This window comes from Periophthalmus magnuspinnatus, chromosome 17 (genome assembly GCF_009829125.3).
Source record: "Periophthalmus magnuspinnatus isolate fPerMag1 chromosome 17, fPerMag1.2.pri, whole genome shotgun sequence".
Taxonomy (NCBI): Eukaryota; Metazoa; Chordata; class Actinopteri; order Gobiiformes; family Gobiidae; genus Periophthalmus; species Periophthalmus magnuspinnatus.
Window position 1 is genome coordinate 16,725,088 of NC_047142.1, and position 21,902 is coordinate 16,746,989.

The window sequence follows — 21,902 nt, forward strand, 5'->3', positions numbered from 1 at the left end:
CGCAACCACGAAGAAAATAGCACATTATAAAAAAAATTTTTTAAAACTCCTTTTTTTTAAAAATGGGTAAAAAATGTCAATAATCAATTTTTTATATATATAAATAAAATACTTTACATAGTTTTTTCAGATGTTTTTACACAAGGGATGTATTTATCACAGTACAATCTGATCTGACCTTGCAGATAATTAAGGAGTTGTTGTTAGTTGTTGACATGTAAGTCGTCCATTTAGTCCATTTCTCTTGATGTTGTTCGCGCCGAGTGCTCAATCTGTGACTCACCATTTCCGTTTCAAACATCTTATTCACAAATTGCATCCATTCCTTAGATGTACGGATTTCTTGTTTACATCTTTTTTAGTATTGGGCTTCTTGCAGCCTGCTAGTAAGTATATATTTCTTAAACACTATAGCAGAGACGTTCCTTAGATACACAACACGTTTTCGAAAAAGCATATCCCAGTATCTTCAGTGTTATTGAGCGTATATCATTCAAAACGATAAAATGTTTGGGTATAACCAAAAGACATGAGTGATTTCCTTAAACATTTCCACACTAATCAGAATGTTCGATAAAATTCACAAAATAAACATGTGTGTTGATTGTTATTGATTACGACTTTCCAATATAATATGTTTAATTGTATTACTACTGGTAAATGGTCACATTTTTATATAGCCCTTTTCCACCTTCAAGTCACTCAAAGCTATTTACATCAAGGAACCACACACACATTCACACACATCCATACACCAGTGTCTTGCCCAAGGACACAACGACAGGATTCAAATTTCCAACCTTCGAATCAGTGGACAAACACTCGCCCAACTGAGCTACTGCTGTCTTATTTTGAATTTCTCAGAAGCTATATGAATTTCAGCTATATATGGAAAATGTCATAAACAAATAGTTTTTTTCTGCAAAATTGGTCATAAAAACTGTACGTCTTAAACTTGTTGGTAAAAGAACAGAAGACTTTGCAATCCATGTTTTATGTTGGATTGTTATGTAGATTTAAGGTAAAGAAAGCCATAACAGTACAATGAGTGAGAATGAACGTGTCAGTGAAAATCTACTGCAATTATGCGTATTGGGAGTTGACAGCATTGGTTCATTTTCAGTAATAAAAAATGAAGCACATTTGCCTATATGGCTCTGGATTTTAGCTTTCTGCAGTAGACAATGCGCTCTGCAGGTGAGTAATCATCTAAATAAATGAGGCGGTGTCATCTGTGAGGCGAATGGGTGAGAAACTAAATCATTGCAAAGGTTAAATACGACAACCTTTCTCTGGTGATAAATAGTCGTCCACGGCCACGTTTCTGAACTAGTGGGTCACATGCAGGTTCAGACGATATGGAGATTTGTATTCTTGCATAATGGGGCTGTATGGCACGGTAGTAAGCAATCGCCTTCTGACCAGAGGGCTGCAGGATCAAACACAAAATGGAACCTGGAGTATAACAAAATTTAAAAAAACACTCCATTTGGTGGGCTTAACATACTGCGGCACTATTTCCCCACAATACAAACCACTACTACAACCAGTATGAGAAAGCTTAACTACCTTTTTTGTTTTCCTTTTGAGGTTTGGCCCGGCTACCCTGTGGTCGGTGGTCGCTTAACCCACTGCACCGCTATCCCCTCACGTTATCACTATAATCTTAAACTAAATCCCAACAACTGATACTTTGCAGTGGGGGGTTTCTTCATGTATGTCTATGGGAGGATGTTCAGCAGTTGCTATGGTGACGCCATGCACACACTGACAAAAAAGTTTTAAGTCTGAAAAAAAAAAAAAAAAAAAAAGTAAAAAAAAACAATTAAATATATAAAAATGTAAAATATAATAATAATAATAATAATAATAATAATAATAATAATAATAATAATAATAATAATAATAAAATCAAAATTGACTTGAACAACACATTTTCAGGAGCCTGTGATGGATACGAGCGTTCATGTTAGGAGTTTGACTGTCAATAAAAAAATGAGAGTGACTAACTAAAAAAACTGATAAGTAATGCTAGCTAGCGTGCTACTCTAATGCTATTTGAGAGGGACTCATTTTAAGAGCACAAAATCAGCTTGTGGTTCATGGTCAAATTGTGTTAAAATAAAGCTCAGATTAAAGTCAGTCACAGAGCTTCAGACAGAGCAGGGCCTCCAGTTAGCATCACAACCTCACGGAATGTTGACAACATCAGGTGCAAAGTATCAATACAAAAAATAAATACCAATCCATCCAATTCCCTCTTCGCTATGTCATAAAATAAATAAAACAGAAAAATGATGGTTGTCACGGAAACATCTGCTCTTAAGTTGTTATTGTGTCATACAAAAAGGCTGTAGATGACCAATGGCTCCCTGCGGTGGCCCCTCTGTGATCAAGTACCCTCCTGTGCCCAGAGCACGTGCACTCTAGTCCATAGTTTATCATCGGCCCATTGACCTGTCGTTAGAAATACCCCCTTTGGATCTCATATGGGTGGGTCCAATTCCTCTTAGCTCTATTCCATTTAGAAAGAGAGAAGAGAGAAGAGAGCGAGGGAGTTCAATTACTGTGCCCTATTGAGAACAAGGGTCAAAGGGCAGAGCGGCGGGCGAGGTGATGACGTTTAAGTAGTAGTAGCAGTAATGCAGAGTGAGCAGCCAGGTACGCACGCATGCAAAGTCTAATGGCAAAATAAAGAGACGTGCAGTAAAGTCAATTTGGAACTAATTTGATATTGTTTTTTTTTTTGTTTTTTTTTTTTTTTTTTGTGTGTCGTACATGCAAGAATCAGAACTATTTTAGGTCATCAAGTCTTAATTCTATTACTTACTATTGGTAAGGCTATCCATGGGTTTCAAAATGACGAAAAATCACAATAATTAATATATGGACTTTGATAGAGGGATAATTTTTGGGCGTCAATATGTATGTTTTTTCGGTTCTGTGGGTAAATCTGAGTTGAATGAATAACTTCTGGGTTGTTAAAGATACAAACTAACTCCTCAAGTGTAGAATTCTGCTCCTGTTTTAGGGTTAATGTGTCAGTGGCATAAATTAGTTGCAATATTATTGTTTATCATCTATTTTGGTGGTGAATATCACATATATAAGGAACAGATAGATTGAATTTCCCTCTTTTTTATTTTGCCTTTTATATGAAACAATTTTTTTAGTCTTACTTTATAGATCCAAAAGTTAAATTAGTTTGTATTTTTGTTAAGTTAGATGCCCTTACAGTTACCAGATACAGTATATTACTCCAACTAGTGTGAGCAGAGTGAAGTATGACAGCACACACATGGGTGGGATTTGAACTGGCTTCCCTCTGGTTTATGGCCAAATGCTTAACCACAATACACTCCTGAATGTGTTCAAATACAAATGAAAAGAAAATATTTAAAAACAGAAATCGTGCTAGTTGTTATTCTGCATCTCTTTCCTTTGACTGAACTGAAAGCACAGGATGCCCCTCCTGGGTCACTCTTATGAAGTGTTGATGCAGTGGAGGATCCTGGGAGTTAATGGCGGCCATGTTTGAACGGGACCTGGTTCTTTTCCTCAGGCATAATACTCGACGCCCACGGCAACGAGGCTCCACGGAAACAAGGCTCCGTGGTATGAGCCACTCGGAAAGTGTCCTTATCTGCAAATATTTACCACAGCAGGGATTTTCAACCATGAATAAAATAATACATTTGTCTTATTTTTGTTGCATTTCAGAATGAACTGCCAGCCCCATTTAGTTGCGTCTTTTTTCTGGTCTTTTTTTTATTTTTTTATTTCGACCCGATATAAAGTAATACTATGGCATGGAGAGCTGGAGACCATTTGATTTTTTTCGATACCAGTACCTTAACACCGACACCTGTGTTTCAATCCAATATCTGAACTGTTCTTTTTTTCAGGGCCTGTACTTTTTAAAAATGTAAATCAACGGCCAATGTTAAGTGAAATCTGTTGATGTTATATTAAAACTATGTTAGGTGTATTTATTGGCTCGTTGACACAGATTTAAAGCCAAGGATCCGAAAGAAGCTGGCACCGAATATATACCAAAAGACAAAATTAAATCTGTCAACTGGACAAACGGCGTAGGAGTGAAGACGTTTCCCTGCTCATCTTCAGTTCTGGTCAGATCGCTGGTGGACACTGCTTTATATCTATTTGAAGGGAGGAGGTAACTACACTGAAACTGTAAACAGCTATTGTCTCCAGTTTCAGCCTTAACGACCCTATTCAGCCTGTAATAGCCCCCTACTGTTCTCTTTGTTCCTGTTTGTTTTGGGTCTGATGTACAGCAGACTGGGGTACAGAGGAGCTCTCACGGCGGTGTTGGTACATTCTCTTATGGAGTGGCTGTTTAGTTTCTCCAATGTAATGCTCACTGCACTCTTTTCTACACTGAATTGAGTAGACCACATTACATTGTTTATGGTTCAGAGTTTTCAAGGCGATTTGTCCAGTTGACAGATTTAATTTAGTATTTTGGAATGGATCAAATCTGGATCTGGACCTTGGAGCAGTATTTTGGTGCCCAACCCTCACGCACACCAAAATGAATACGTTTTTATTAAAATGAGTTGAAGCTCCACTGTTATACATCATTTTACCTTTGCGTATAAAGGCGATTATAATTTTGGCTCTAATCCACCCTTAACTTTTTGCAACTTCTGACTATGATCCTAAGAGCAGTGCAACATCTGCGCTCCAACATCTTGAATGGAAAACTCTTGAGGAACGTCGAAAACACCAACAGCTTGTCCTGATTTATCAACCAGCTCGTAGCAGTGCCACCCACCTCACTCCAGCTGACCACCGAGGCAGATCTAAACATCTACACAAGTATCGCCCCTTAAAACCCAACACAACTCAGTATCAAAAGTACCAACACAAATCATTTTAAGTCTGACTTTGAACACATTAAAAAGTCGCTTGGCAAAACTTTAATATCATGCACTCTTTTGCCCTTTATCAACGTGATATCCATTCAGAGTTTGCCCATTAACCAACCAGAACCAGAACTATTACAAAAAAAAGAATATAAAAATTAAAATATAGGCAATGCATTTCTAAAAATGGATTCAAATATGATTAATACAGTTTGTCAGCATCCATACTTGTTTTGCTGGGTTTCAAAATGCGTGAGATGCCTTTTAAAATGTATAGTCAAATTACTTTTTCCTGAACTAGGAGAAATATAAGTCAGGTACAGACCCTTTAATGTGCAAAATGTTAAAATATTCACAGTCCCCTTGTGTTGTATTTCTAGCGAACTTTAATAAGGCCATTCTCTCATGTGTTTAAATGATACAGACTATAAAACTCACTGCACGCCTTTAGTTATAAGATATCTAATATGAATGCTTATGAAATATTCAAGGAGCAGAAATCATCCCTGGTATTTTAAAATGTGAAAGTTCGACAAGGCATAAAATGGGATTCTGACTGGTATCTCAAAGCCTGTGATTAGAAAATGGCCAGATTATTATGATTTTTTTGTTGTTGAAGGTTGTCATGTGAATTAGCTTCGGAGCAGGACACATTATGTTGTGTTCGCTTCCCTTCAAACGGAGGAGGAATTCTGACACATCTGGACACCAGCCCAGGCCATAGAAAAACACTGGGAATTCTATATGAACTTCTGTTTCTCCCATATATTTCAACACAATTTGTAGTTTAGGATATAGTATAAGTTGCTCTTGAGGTCAAAATATGACGGCTACTTGCTAATCAGGAAGTGCAAGTTAGCATGCTAGTTATTAGCTTTACTGTAATGTAGAGAGCTGTTTTTAACATGGTCCAATAAAATAAAATTTAGGCTATATTTCTATTTTTATTTATTTTTTTATTCTTCATAGGTGCACTGCGTAACTCTCTTGTCTTGATGTAACTGTTTTTGTTTAGACTAGAATGTTCCACAGTATGACAATGGAGACAGGCAGGTGTGACAGGTCAGTGGAGAAGTGGCAAGCCACAAGAATGCACGTTTCCAAGGTATTTAAAAAATAAAATAAAATAATGATGCATTAGTCTTATATAGTGCTTTTCAGATGCTCAGTCACTTCCAGATTTTGTGCGACCAACACCAATCTCACACACACCACATTCCCCAACAAGATGGGTGGTGTGTTGCCTAAAGACACAACAACAGTTTACACTAGGGTTGTCAAAAGTATCAAAAACTAGATGGATTTAGAATGATCTTGAGCTGTATCTGCTGTATATTTTTTTTTAATCACTGTGGTATTTTAATCGATTGTAACATTGAGTCTACACCTTAGTATCGAAATCGAGTTTGAAATGTTAGTATCGTGACGCTCATTTGCGCTTGCATTTGAAAAAAGATGTTGCTGTGAAAATTCTTACATAAACACATTCTCTGGACCAAAACAGTTCTTATTCTAAAACGAAACTGGCTTTTGTTAGTAGAGCCTTACTATGGATTCTGGTTTCTCTTTTCTGAGATGAGAAGGTCTGCGTGCTAAAGTGGAGAGTTAGAGGTTGATTTCTCCCGCCCAACCCCTTTCTTCTTCTCTCCCCCTCTACATCAGCTCTTTCTACAGCTCTCCCCACTTTTGCCCAACCTCTCTTTTCTCCATTTCTCTAACTTTCTCCCTCTACTTCTCCTTCCCTCCCATTAGTCTCCCTCACCTTGCTCTCCATCTCCTCCCTCTCTCCCTCACCCACTTTCTCTCCCCTCCTTTTTCTCCCCCTCCCTCAATCCCTTTCTAACACTCCCCCTCTCTTACTTTCTCTCAGTTTCTCCCTCTACTTCTCCTTTCCTCCCATTCTCCCCTTGCTCTCCATCTCCCCCTCTCTCCTCCTCTCTCCCTCAACCACTTCCTGTCTCCTTCTTTCTCTCACCAACCACCAAACAGTCTTGTTTTTCCTCACCCTCTACTTCTCCTCTCCTGTTACTCTGTTCTCTCCATTTCCCCCCTTCTCCCTCAACCCCTTTCTACCGCTCACCCCCCCCCCTTCTCTCCCTTTCTCCCTCTAATTCTCCTTCTCTCCCTTCGCCCTGTCCTTACACCTCTCTTTCACCCCTCCCTCGCTCCCTCCCTCTCCTCCATCTTTCTCCCTCTTCCCCTCGTCTCTCCGTGTGTGATTTAAGGGCAGGTGTGGCGAACGCTTCTCCTGACCAAGCATCCCCTGTCCTCCACCGGTTTAAATTTAACCAAAATGTCCATACGGTCGTAAAGCATTTAAATTAGAAGCTGTTATATTTTATACTCAGACTGGCCGCAGTGTAAGGTACATTAGGTCGTCTTCAACTTCTGTGGCCTTTATACATTTGTTTATAATAGTCTTTCAGTTTGTAAGGACTGATTTATATAATTTGACATAGTATTATATCAGATGTCATTCCAAACTCAAAGATCACACGTTATTCAGGCCTGGATACTGCATAAAATGACTTAACACTCACTGCAATCTGAAAATATATGTATCTATATGTAGAGAAGACACAAATTGTACTTAAGTAATAGTAATGTTACTTAAAAATAATATTACTCAAGTAGAAGTGCAAAGTAGTCAAATAAATTACAGTAAAAAAGTAACATGGGGCGTAACAGGTGATTTATAATGTAAAGTTTATGTAATTGGAAGGACAAATCTGGTATGTTCAAATGTTCAAAAGGATGGACACAAAAATGACAAAAACAATCATAGCTGAAGGAGCGGCACAAGAAACGAAAAAGTTCAGATCATTTCATATTGTCTCTCTCAACACACCCCCCCCCCCCCCCCCCACACACACACACACACACAGGGGACCCTATAAAAGCTGTCAACAGGCACTCATCTCAGGACTCTCTTCTATCGTTTCCTCAGAGTTCGTTGCTTCATTGTTTAGTTCACCTGTGTGGAACTGATTAAACTCTTCTGACTTTATGTCTCAGTCTCTTGGTTCTCTTTGACGCTTACACCAGAACCGAACATTCTTACATTATTCTTATTATTGCAATAATAATTTCTAATGATAATAATGTATTCTTCCTCTTGTTGTTTTGGAATAACTGCACGTTCCTTTATTCAATGTAACTCCCCTGCTTTTTAATCATCGAACACACGGCCTGTACTTATCTTTATTCAGATGTAACAGTTTCATGTCGCGCTGTTGTAGGTGAGGTAAACCAGTACGAACATTTGTTGTTGTACAACGTGTATTGTGCAGCGGACTCCATTTTCTTCTCTTTTTTGCGTAGGTGCGATGCATGATGGGACGGGCGATCTCCGTGGAAACGCTAGAAACGCAAGGTACATTTGTGGGGCGCATTCGTCGGGCGCATTGAAATGGGACAGCTCTTGTCGCGTCGGAAGTTACGTAACTGCCCTTCGACGCACGCTTCGAACAGTGCATCAAAGGGCATTTTGGCCAACAGAGAAACACCCAAAGCTTTTGTCACTTGTAGACTCATGCTCAAGAGTACTGTTACTTCAAGAAAATATTACTCAAGTGGAATTAAAAGTATGCTGTTCAAACGTTACTCAAGTATATATAACGGAGTAAATGAGTACAACCCAACTCAGAAGCTGAACAAAAAGTCAACTGCAAGTATTTTTTATTAATTATGCCTCACTTTTTATGTTCTAACTTTGCTCTTTGTTCTACATGGACACTTTACATAAAGATCCCACTCGCCTGTGTACATGGACACTGAGATAAGATGGTTAAAGTGTCTTTCTTAAGAACACAACAACAGTGTACATCGCAAGTGACCAAATCAAGCTTCAACCTCTATTGTCCTTTAAAAACTTAACTATAGTTTCGTCAAATGGGATTAGCGTCTTTGTGAAAGTCACTGCCCACGGTATTATTCAACATCATTTATTCCGAATTATCTCCATTTTCCAAAACAACATTCAAATGTCCTCTCTCTTTGGTGAGTTTGTGTATTTCGGAAAGGAAAAAAAGAAATCTTTGTCCCAATTCTAACCCGTGTCCATTCAACTTACACTCAACGCTCGCAGATCCACATTGGCAAACCATATCGCTCAACACTAGGGCATCCTCTGCTTTTTTTTCTCCATATATTTGTGTAATTGCTAATCGCTGTAACGTTCCCGACTCGGATTTGGCTTGTAATCTTGCGTGCGGCGGGAACAGTTTTAACCAGAGGGGACACTGTTTTTTTTAAGAGGATTAGCCGAGTGTCGATCAGTCATGTCGCGTTACCCTAAATGTTCCGCAATGGGTTCCGTGTCCGAGCCAGAGCCCTCCCCCGCGCTCCGTAACATCAAAATAAATGTTTACGCGTGCTGGAAAAAATGATTCGGAATGCTTTCCCTTATCGTCTCCGCCACCGGATCTTCACTGCTGTACCCTGTGCCTTGAGCTAGCTAGCATACGTGTACGCAAAGTGATTTAAAATATGCCGGATCGGGCCTTGAAACCGCATGTTAAATAAGTGAGTGATGTTTAGCCGTTAGCATCAGATTATTTCAACTCGAGCGTAGCCCTCAAATCTCTAAAATCATTTTCTACACTCCTAAAATAAGCACTATAACTTTCTTTGATGAGAGCATTGCGCTGTTAATATGTGTGGATAAATAAGACACAACTCATTGATTTTTATGAGTTCAAGGCAAATGGGAAATATACTAGAGGTATGATTAGGTTCACCTGTGCCAACAGAAATGCTTATTATGCAATTATGACAAACGCCTGACTGTCAGTGTGTGTTGACAAATCTGCACAAGTTCAAGGGGGTATTATATAAAAATAGTTTTGTTTTTTTAGCTTTCTGCCATGTTATAATGTTCCCTCATCAAAAAAAAAAAACAAAAAACTTGCCTGAAGAAGTTGTATGTGTCATCTATGCATGTTTGAATTTAGCGATCTCTCTCTGCCATATTCTAACCCTCTTTATGGTTAACAGTGCGATTCTGTCCAATGCTCAGCCCTTAAGTCCACACCAGCCATGCTCTCATGTGACAATTTTCCATAAATATACACAAGCATGATATAAAACAATGCTACAACTTCACAAACCTGATGCAATGTGCAGTAGTTTGATTAGCAGGATGCATGCTGATTGTAATGTGATAGCACATTGAAGAGGGAGTAAAGGAAGAGGGCAAACAGGGGCAAATTGTAAACAGAAAACCTTAAAAATCTAACTTTTTTGTGTCCTGTATTACATGCAGTGTTGTGGAAGTTACTTTGAAAAAGTAATTAGTTACTCATTACTAGTTACTTGTTAAAAATGTAATATATTCCACCACTAAGTTACTGTCCCAAGGAAGTAACTTAGTTACAATATCTTGGGATTACATTATATTTATTATTTCATAAATTAATCAAATATGCAATTTTATGTTTTATTCAAGACATTGAAATAGAGGCAAACGACGTGTTGTTTAAGCTGGTCCTGGTCCAAATGACATGGTACCAACAATGGAAAGGTGCAACACAATGCTGTTACAAGCTGCTTCTCTCTGCCTGACAGCACAACTCATGTCTATCTGTAATTATGTAACAAACCAACTAATTACTCAACATTGATTGCATGTAAGAAAATATACATTTGATACATTTGGAAAACCTCCTTACTTTTGAAACATAAAGCTGTTAACACTGGATTACAATTAGGGATGCACCAATACCGATACTGGTATAGAATATTACCACCGATGGGTATCGACCCATGAATCAGGTTGAGGTTCTCCGTATCAGTTAATATTGAGTAACTGTAGATACTATTACAATAAAACAATTGAACAAACAAACTCTTCAAATGACCATGTCTTATTCTAGTTCATTAAAGCTCAACACCAACTTTCCAGAGAAGGACACATTTTTTGTTCACGTGATTTTTTCGCTTTAGATTTTTTGTTGATAGTTTAAGCATCAATTAGTTACCGATTTGCTTTTGACAACCGTAATCTTGTCAAGTTGAAAATGTGAGACAACAGTTGAAACAGTTTGGCGTACCGTGCCGTACTCTGCCTGGAGACTGTTACACTGGTGTGAAAGGGACATTACTCATCTGTGCACTTTCCACGTTGTGTCTATCTCTCCATCTCCTTCCTGTATTACAGCTAAACATCTGCTGTGGACCACCAAACGCCTGGCTTCTATTACCTCCCAAACTCAATCAGCGGAAGAGATTGGCCTATCAAAACTGCTCCTCTGCCCAGTGAAGCAAAACATCTCCCCAACAGCAAATCCTAGACTCAAAAACACTTTCCAAACTATTTTATAAACCGATTTGGAAAATGAGCTGCAACTACAGCTACTGCTACTCTGGGAAAGTGAAAACAACTTTTGCAAAACAGACAAATGACTAATTTAATTGAGTTATAAGAAATCTAAATTCATGCTTGACTGCCATCACAATGTTCCCAAGTTTGGCACTTTGGGACCGTTTCCCAAAACCCAGGTCGTGTTTATTAGCAAATTTCTTTTATGTGCTGGAAGAAATTCTAGAAAGAAAAGTAGATGGTGTATTTTCCTGCACAGGTTTGGAGAAGCAAATTGCTAAAACATTATTTGTGAAACCTATGAACAATAAAGGCACATTGAAAAAAATAAATAAACAAAACATCATGTTCTTCAATTTTGATATTTGGGGAACAGAACTGTGAAATCGACAGCCCCATGTATGACTGATGGTTTAACATTTGTTATTTGTATCTTTTGGAGACCACACTAGACTATCCTTCATTCTAAGTACACTATATCTATACAAGTACTCTGCATTTGACCCATTCTTCAGCCATGTCTCAAGGCCTTTTGTAAGTTTGTGCCACGGTTGTCATGGTGAAACTAATTGGGCTTAACAATAACATCACAATAATGAATAATAATAATAATAATAATTGGGCGATAGTAGCTCAGTTGGTAGTGTAACCGTCCACTGATCCAAATGTTGGAGGTGTGATTCCAGCTGCCACTCATGAATACTGTTGTGTCCTTGGGCAAGACACTTAACACACCTCATGTGAATGGGTGAGTGGTTCCTTGATGTAAAGTGTTTTGAGTGCCTTGAAGGTGGAAAAAAATGTGACCAATGTGACCATTTATTGCAATTGCCGACAGTTTAAAAATACTACTGACCTTCATATTTTCATTTTTTCCCATTTTTTTGTTCCTTGTTTAAAGCAGTACAACAGAAACTTTACTACAAGTGACAACAGTGACGATCTAGAAAAGATTATACACAAGCAGCTTTTTTCGGAACATTCTGATGATACAATTATGATTATCCCAATATAACAAACGTACCCCACAAACAACTATTATCTACCCTTTTAACCAGGATAAACAACATTATTCATTTGTTTACTCATTGGTTTACCCATCCTTAGTCCTCACATCCCAGACACTATTTTTCATTGGACACAGCAACTTCTGATTAGGGTTGTCAAAAGTATCGAAACCTAAAAAGTCACAGGACAAAATGTGAGCTTTCCTGAACAATTTTAGTGTCATTTTGAGCAAGTCTCTCCATGGCCCAGGTCCAAAGTACATCTCCGACATGTTAGTGCCATATGAACCATCTCACACTCTGAGGACTTCAGGGATCGGCCTCCTGCTGGTGCCCAGAGTCAGGACTAAACATGGGGATCAGAGTTTTAGTTTTATGCACCTAAAACCTTTTGTGTTTTATGAAAATTACTATTACTAAAAAGGAGCATTTTTTTTCATCTTCATTGTGGTATCATAATTGGTAACAAGTATTAATTCCTTAGTATTGAAATCAAGTACGGTGACAATACTAATCTGAATGCCTAAACTACTCCTCACTAGGCATGAGGTGAGTGAAATTTCGTATAATATCAAGATCTTAAAGTACTTTGTTATAAGGGGCAACAATGATTTAGAAGAACAATAACGATACTACTACCACTACTACAACAAATACAACTACAACCACTACAACTAATTATATTTCTACCCTTTTATTCATGATAAATTCTATTATTCATGTGTTTACTGTCCCACCCTTCCTCCTCACATCCCAGGCAGTAGTTCTCAGTGGACACAGCAGCTTCTGACATATTCAAAGTTGTCACTGCAGAAAAAAAACCCCAAAACCCTTCAAAAGCTTCAGTGGATCTTGTCTCAAACCTGCACCGTATCTACCTCTGCTCCTCTTTTTCCATTGTCATCACACACTTTTGGTCTGTGTGTGTGTGAGAGTGAACCAGAAATGAATCAAGTTTAATCACAAAAGAGGCAGCTGTGTCAATCAAAGGCCACTTTTATTCTCTCGGGGGTGAAGCCAGGTAAAGGTCCTATAAAAATGGATTCTTGTGCGCTTAATGCCAGGTTATAATGCGGCAGGTTTTGTTTCATTCATCCTGTGTCTGTATCGCCAAAGCTCAAAATGCTCTGTTCCACCTTATGATGTCATGTAGTGGTAGTTTAAGTTAACTACCTTAGCTAACCTTTTACCTTTTGTTCAGGAAAAATGAGCAATTCCAGGGCTGAAATTATCCAAATGATTCTAGTGAAGATGTATGGAGTTTAAAAACACAGTGGAGCACTTCCTGACATCACAAGGTGGAACAGAGTGTTTTCTGCAGAGAAATGATAGACTATATATGCAAAATTTGTGCGTTAATGTGTGAATGAAACGAAACAAAACTCCAGGTATGTTTTTTGATGAGGAAACAATATAACATAGATAGGTAAACACCCTAATATGGGTTCTAACCTTAAAGATCTCACATATGCGGCTCTGTTTATTATTTTAGAATGAAAATAAGTTGAAAATATCTCAAAAACACTATTTTATATTCTGTACAAGAATTTGATGTAATAAGCAACATATAAGCATTGCTTCAGTCCACTGATGTCACGATACTTAAATTGCTAAAACTATTTCAATACTAATGAATGGACTCGACACTCAATACCAACTTCGATGCCATGATGACAAAAAATTCTCTTTTTTAGACAATAGAATGTCATTTTCAATATTCAATCGTAGTACTTTCTTTTATATTACCATGTGGCCTTATATCGGTGTAATCCCTCATTCGTCCAAGTAGGCTCCATAGTGGTTCATGGGCGTGTACTAGTCTGTGTGGTCATTCTAAAGCTATTCAGGAAAGGTTCATTTCTGTATCTAGTATCTACTTTTGATACTAGTTTTAGTATCAATTAGTTGACTTCTGACAACTATTCCTTTTTTGGTTAAAATGTGTGTTTATACTAAAAAAAAAATGTAAATAATTGAAAAAAAAAATAAATAAGAAATTACAAAATAAAGATCTGTTTACGCCATAATATTGCTGTCATCAAAACAATCCCTTTATTTCAATGACATCATCAAAAGGTGACGTTAACAAGTTTGAGTTTATGTGCTGCCTTTGCTGGACAATTAGCCCAGCTGTATTTCACACTGGAGGGCATTCACTCTAAACAAAGCCCTTCTCCTTTCCCAGCATGCCGCTTAACTCACTCCAGCCTCTTAATTATAATTAGAGGCTTTCCTAATTGTCGGCGCGTTTGAATGGCAGCTCCCGAGATTGTACCTGCGACTGAAAATTTCAACCTACGTCCAAGTGCCCATCTCACTCTGAGCGCGGGATTTCGTTGGACACTGGCAGAGTGCAAGGGGGAAACTGGATCTGACAAGCCTGAGCACAGCTAATCTTTAAGGGACAGTGCTGAGGAGAGGCTGTGAAATCCAACTTTACAAGGCAGCACTAGTGTTTAGCATCGCCGGTGTCAAAATGCATATGTCAGGTTTAAATGTTTTTCTTATCATTATCTTGTTTGATAGAATAGTGTGTGCTGTAAATATGGAGTCTTGTGAGCTTTAAGCCACGTTATAATGTTGTTACATCCTCAAATTCGTACTTGGAGCTGTGTTGTGTTTCATTTACACGCGTTTGAATAACCCATTATCATTAGTCTGACTATATCTCCAAAGCTCAAAATGCTCTGTTCCACCTTGTGATGTCATGAAGTGGTAGTTTTCAAGTTAACAGCTACCTTTCACCTTTTGTTCAGAGCAGATTGGCAATTGCAGAGCTGCAATTATCCAAATGATTCTAGTGAAAGTGTATGGAGTTTAAAAACACAGTGGAGCACTTCCTGTATCAGTGCATGACATCACAAAGTGGAACAGTGTGTTTTCTGCTTGAGAGAAGGCATGTTTTGAGAGGGCATCTTTTTGATGAATAAACAACATTATAACAGAAAACAGAAAATATTGCAATATAGGCTCTTTAAGTTGCAGTTTGTGGGAAAAACGTTGATTAAAAAAAAGTAGAAAAACAGAGGAAGTAGTGGCGAGTTCAAAACTGAATGCTTCTACTTATATAGTCAGTAAAATTCCTTCTAAAATGCAGGAACAGTTTACGCACAAGGAAGGCATTTAAACCTTCATCTAATAAAATAAAGGTGTTGCATTTATTTTTATTAGTCTAATCATAACTCTTGTGCAATTCAGACATTTTTGGCTCTTGTTAACATCACGGTTGCTAGGTAACAGAACTGGAGTTACCTCTATGTAGGGCTATGTCACATCTGCTCTCCATGTCCAACCAAGTAAAATGATAAACTGCACCAAAATAAAACATAATAAAAAAGGTAATATATTTTCTAAAATCTTCAATACAATAATGTTACCCATGTTTTGGTGAAATGAGTATTTGAAAAAAGTCATATGCACTTCAAGAAAAATAATTTGCCCTTATGTTAGATGCATGGTGTACTTGGTTTTACAATGTGTGAGGTTGTAAAGACAAGAACAAAGAACAAGGATCAAAGGAGCTAATCCAGAGAATATGGCCTCTAAACTACAGCAGCTGCATGTTAAAGATTAAAAAAAAAAAAAAAATCAATGAGTTGTTCAAACAGAATGCTTCAGGCACAAATGTGGACTAGAGGTACATGTAATAAGACCTATTGTTAGATAGGCCTGCAACAAATCACTATTTCACTGGGTAAGGCATGTATATACAACAAGGTCACAGGTGAAAAAGACATTTCTATCTCAATGTTTTTTTTCACCTGGTTAAATAAAGGCTAAATAAATAAATATAAAAAATGTCCTGTTGAACTCTAAAGTTTGTGCATTAGATTATGATCTTATTTCTTTCAAGTTAACAATTAAGTTCAATACATGTGTACTAGAAAAAGTAGTCCATTTGGTGTACAAATTAATAGTATTGTACTCAGTTGCATTCTAATAAATGCAAATTGGAAAAAACAAAAACAAAACAACACATGAAATGTCTAGCTGAATGTGCGGCTGGTAATGGAAAATTGCAGAAAAAAAATTCTAGTTGGCTGTTAAAAGGATTGAATCCACAACTTTTTGATGAAAATTTAAATTTTAAAACTATAAAACTGTACAGTCATACACCATATATAGTGTTCAGCTACAGCCAAATCAAGTCAATTGAGACTAGCAGTTATACAGGCTAATTTGGAACCAAATTTCATAATTGGAAAGTTGAGCATGTGACTAAAGAGCCAATCAGGAGTGAGGGTGTTGAAAATGTCCAGCCTTTTCTGACTTTAAGCAACAAGGAGCAATAGCCGTCAAGCCTGATGCTAACAGTAGCAGGAGTGACCTTGGAGAAAGAAGGCACCTGATTCGTCTGTGGATAATGACAAGCCTGACAGCAGCAGAGTCAATGGAGCCAATTTGTACGCATGCTCACTTCCTAGTTGGAACATGGTGGCTAGTGAGCGAGCTATGTCCATCTATATATACAGCCTACATCTCTGAAATAACTAGTGGTGTTAGTAGTGTAATCGTTAAACATTTGTAGAAGAGCTAGAAGGTAGTCTGTTTGAATCCTCCCTGAGAAGATACTTTAGTTGTGTCCATGGATAAGACACTGTAAACATACTGCAAACCCAAATCTATTCATAGTAATTATCCAAAGCACAAATAATCTGCTGAATGCGAATCCATAAATATAAAAACATACATACCAAGCCCTTCCTTAAGCCCATATAGCTGAAGGTAACATATAGGTATGACTCATGCACTGTCTCTAATAACTACTAATAAATGCACGCTTAGAAAGTGAAATTCTTGGCTCCCCCTGTGTGCGTGGAGGTTCGGGTTTGACCAGCTGTGCACATAAAAGATATGTAAAGGAAAAAGATCCCGGAGCTCGCCCGGTCTGCTCCACATTGTTCTCATCTTCAAAGGCCAAGCTTCTCTTTTCTCAGGATCAAAATCCACAAACAAATAACACTCGCGGAATGAGGTGCACGCCGACAAGAAAGTAGACTATTCCCCAGCAGGTTTCTCTCTATGCAATCCAGATAAACAACGCTTTGATACGCCGTGTTCCTGAGGTTGTACTACATTACTGTGCAAAAGTTTAGGGCAGGGGAGAAAATGCTTGCGTCTAGGATTTTTTTTTTTTTTTATTTTAAATATAGATAATGATTGACAGATGACAGCAAATTTATGCAAAAAAATTTACGTGTCAATAGATTTGTTTCAATTGCACTCATAGCTCAATCGAAAATGTTGCCTTCAATACTTTGTGAGGATACGAGTCTGATCACGGGCGAATCTCCCCGAGTGCAGATGGGTGTGATTGACAGGTGGATTAGGCAATCACTGACATGCATGACCCGACTGTATCAAAAGCAATGAAAAGAGAGGAAAAAATATCACAGGGGACTGAAAAACACTGCGGATCGATGAGCGAAGAACTCTGCTAATTTGAGGTGAGATAGATGTCATTTCGTGATGATAGGTGACCAACGAGCTCCTTATTTGGTTGGACTCGAGACTGCAACAGAGGGAGTGGGGCCAGACTCATGTTCTTCTGTGCCAGGTAGTAGAAAATGTATAGAACAGAAAATCTTGGGAGTTGCCATGGGATAATTAATGAGCATAAGACACAATTTAAAGGGGAAAAAAAAGAAAAAAAGAATCTGGTCTAAAAAAGTTCCTTAGCTCTACCTTAAAAAAAGCTGTCAAAGATTTCTGCAGAGTAAAGTCCTTTATTTTGTGCTTAGTTGGCTGTACTCATTTCCACGGCTTCCAGACTTACCTCACAGGTGCACCTCTGCTCTGGGCCGGCTTCAGCAGCACCGTCACCGTCGTGTCCGTCTGGTTCAGGGAGGTCTCCTGGTCATAGGCTGGCATAGAGGGAGCTACGGGCGGAATACGTGAGAACACATAAGACACTAGGGCTGTGAACGATTTATGTTTCAATAATAGGATTCTGTTCAAAGTTCACAAATAGACAAATATGAGGTGACAAAACTAATACAAGAATTGCATTTAAGAGCATCATAGTCCAATGACGGTCATCTGGTCTTGCGTTATATTATTTTAATAGATTCTTCTTTTAGACTAAGGTTTAGTTTGTTTTCAGAGTTGACAGTTTCTAGTGCTCACTAGCGGTTTACCTCAGAGTGGTCACCATTTGAAAAGAGAACCACATTATGGACTGAGACGGCGCAAATACCATTGAGACAGAGGACAACAAACATCGTTCTAGCATTAAGGAGGCAATCGAAATGTGGAAACGTGCCCACGAGACTTTAAACCGGGGCGAGGGGGCTTTTTTAGTCTCACACACCGTGGATACTGTCCTTAAAAAGTCAGACTGCAGATAGAGCTGTCATGCTGCCTCCACTAGCAGGAAGACCACACCAAAACCTGTTGAAATCAGCTGACCGGGCACTCACAGTGACACGTGAGTACTGTGAGGAAGAGCGCTACTGAGCTGTCGAAACTGTCTGAAAACAAACTAAACCTTGGTCTGAATAAAGAATCTATTAAAATGCATTTCAGAGCTTGTTTGTACAGATCTAAACTATGTAACTATGTAAACAAGACACATGATGAACTCTTCTCACTGCACAGATATAACTAGTATGAAAACACATAAACGATAAGACAGACGTTAGTGACAAATGCCCCACTTTTATCTTACGGGGAGCTTTTGCCTTCAGAGCCGTGTCTCTCAACTGAAAATATTGCAATAATAGTGAAACAATTGCTCCTGCCACTAGTAGCTTCAAGAAACCCAAGTTCAAAGTGGATGAAATACGCAGAAGTAACACGTTTACGCGGCAGGGAGAAAGATCGCTTTTGTTGGAGTGATGATTTATAGATGACAAACTCCACAGTCAAAGAAAAAAAAAAAAACATGCATCAAAACACTATTTCTACACACAGATAACGGCTCTTCTTTATACGCTCGCTAATTGGACTGCAGCTAGTGAGACAATTAATGAGCATGTAAACACAATAGATCTATAGATATCTGTGAGAAGAAACACAAACAGATCACTGCTTTATTCTAGTGTTATCCCCAGTTCTCCTTTCAGTATTGTACTTTTCCAATCATCTAGTGTGTGATCATCTTTATGAAATTAGATTCTGAATGTAGCTTAATGTGACATAAACAGCCAGGTAAGCGGTTCACATTTAGCCTTACTTTTTGGTGTATTGACTTAAAAAGACTCAAACATCCTGCACTCAATATTTTCAATGTATTTGAGCCCCGATACAGTCATATCGTATAAGCAGCCTTGCATCTAATAATAAAGAGTTTTATTGAATCAGGAAGTGCACATTAGCATGCTAGTTGTTAGTGCAACCGTGATGGCAGGCCTCTGCGCTGCTCTCTGAAAGTTGTGTAAAGCGCTTACAAATTCATCTCGATGACCACGGCAGGCGCTTTAAAAAGAACTACCGTATTTTCCAGAGTATTTGTTGCACTTTTTCATAGTTTGGCCAAGAGTGCGACTTATACTCAGATGCGATTTATATGTGAAATTTATCATTTTTTTTTCTTCATTATTGTGCATTATTGTGCATATTTTTTGGCTGGACTTATACTCAGGTGCGACTTATACTCAGGTGCGACTTATACTCAGGTGCGACTTATACTCAGGTGCGACTTATACTCAGGTGAGACTTATACTCAGGTGAGACTTATACTCAGGTGAGACTTATACTCAGGTGAGACTTATACACCGAAAAATACAGTACTTCCATTTTTTTATGTTTTTAGGACAGTAAAACAATCTGGTACAGCACTTTCTATTTGGTTCTAAAGTTACCCCATTGGCTGTGGGCGGAGTTTAAGTGTTTAATCCCACTTTAATTATGGGGTATGGTTAGAAGTTAGGGTTATAGTTTTAAGTAGTTCCCGAGCCTGCATCATTCTTAATAAACCATTCATTTATTGTGAATTTAGTCTTCGGGCATAGTAATAAAACTGTAATTATTCCAAAGCATTACCAACCACTCTGCACATTGTGAGTATTGTTGAGTGTACGAGGCATGGCTGTGGCTGATCCCTGACCTGAGATCTTAGTGGTAAACTGCGTGATGACCGGCGGCCCGTAGCCCTTCGCGGTACTGGCTCGGAGGGTGAAGGAGTAGGTGCAGCCGGGGTCCAGGCCTGTAAACGTGTGGGTGGTCTCGTTGGCTTGCTTCACCACTTTGCCGCTCTGGTTGGAAAGGTCAAGCTCGGGGTCAAATGAACTCACCGCCTTGTAAGAGATCTGGAGAGAAATGGAAGAGAGGAGAGGGGGAAAAAAAAGTATAAATATTCTCAGTGTGAAAATGGATGCTTCAGAGGATATGGTGAGGATAAAATACTTGTCTATATGAGAACTGGGAAATGATTTGTATTCATAATCTTGTGTTCATATTAGATTCAGTAGTTTAGAGCGTTTGTCCACTGAAGCACGGGTTGACGGAGCGATTCCAGCTAACACAGATGAATGCTGTCGTTGTGTCCTTGGGCAAGACACTCAACCCACATCGCCCCCCACCCCCGGTGTATAAATGTGTGTGAATGGGTGAGTGGTTTGTTAATGTAAAGCGCTTTAAGTGACTTGAAGGTGGAAAAGCGCTATATAAAAATGTGACCATTTACCATTTATTGTTACTTAAAAATATACCACTAAATTTCATATTACAATATGACTGAATTCATGACAATTACAGTAAGTTTAAATGTCAAGGATCGCAGTATTGTAGAAATGTAAAGTATCAAACAATGCTTTAAAGAAACACTTCTGACATTACTTGGTTGTTGTATAATAGTATTTTTTTCAAGATTGTCGTCTTTTTCCTCAGCTTTATCACACTGTAGCTGTTACAAATTACATCCATGACTCCAAAATGATGAAAATATAACAAGGTTGCCAGGGCAGTTAAAATTGCCAAGATGATTTTGTGTTAGATTCCCGGGCAGTCTGGAAATGTCTGTGTGGAGTTTGCATGTTCTTTCTGTGTCTGTGTACTCATATTTCTCCCTTCGACCCAAAACATGCACAATAAGTCAAATCCTCCAGCTAAGGTTGTCTAGACCAAGACTAGCTTAAGACCTGCTCCTGACACGTTGTCTCAGTGGCATTGAAGGATGGGTCAAATGCAGTGGACAAATTGGGGACAATACAGTGTACCTTAATCTTAACTTTAGTGTTGAATCTTCATTATATCTATTAGTGAAATGCACTATAAAAAACCCCACTAGATATTCTGAGTTAAAGTTGCATTCAGCCTTCACTCTCCCACACCAGAGTAATATTAACCCTGCTGAAGCTTCTAGTCAAGGTTCCCCCTCGCACTCGTCGAGGTAATATTGAAATATTTGATGATCCGATCTCTTCAGATAAAGTGTGAGAGCCTGCATGTCAAGTACCTCTAATGAACAATGTAAGGTTTCAGGTCGGACAACATTTAACAAGCTTGTAAGCACAGATGAAATGGACCTTGACCGTCATATTTAAACAATAAAACGAATTTGAGATGAAAATTTGAAAATTGCACCAAAACTTGACCAAGACTTGTGACTGTGAGTATCCATGGCAACCCACCCAAACAAAGTGGGACTCAACAGGTGAACTCCACCCACATCCGCATTACAAATAGAGCCGCTAAAGTGGGCAGTACCTGCAGGACTAAAGAAGAGCGTGACGAGGGAAGAGGGGC

The 21,902-nt window shown here is 38.5% G+C and overlaps 1 protein-coding gene across 4 annotated transcripts in view; it reads right to left on the reverse strand.

Annotated features, from left to right (window-relative positions):
• The window catches only part of ptprma (protein tyrosine phosphatase receptor type Ma), a 337,914-nt gene that overhangs the window by 134,486 nt on the left and 181,526 nt on the right, over positions 1–21,902 (reverse strand). For all 4 annotated transcript variants that reach the window (XM_055228666.1, XM_055228668.1, XM_055228667.1 and 1 more), the window contains exons 10-11: positions 20,263–20,464; positions 17,992–18,094 (exon numbers count right to left, since the gene is read on the reverse strand). In XM_055228666.1, coding sequence (XP_055084641.1) covers positions 17,992–18,094; positions 20,263–20,464 — 305 coding nt within the window. The remainder of the gene's footprint in view (positions 1–17,991; positions 18,095–20,262; positions 20,465–21,902) is intronic.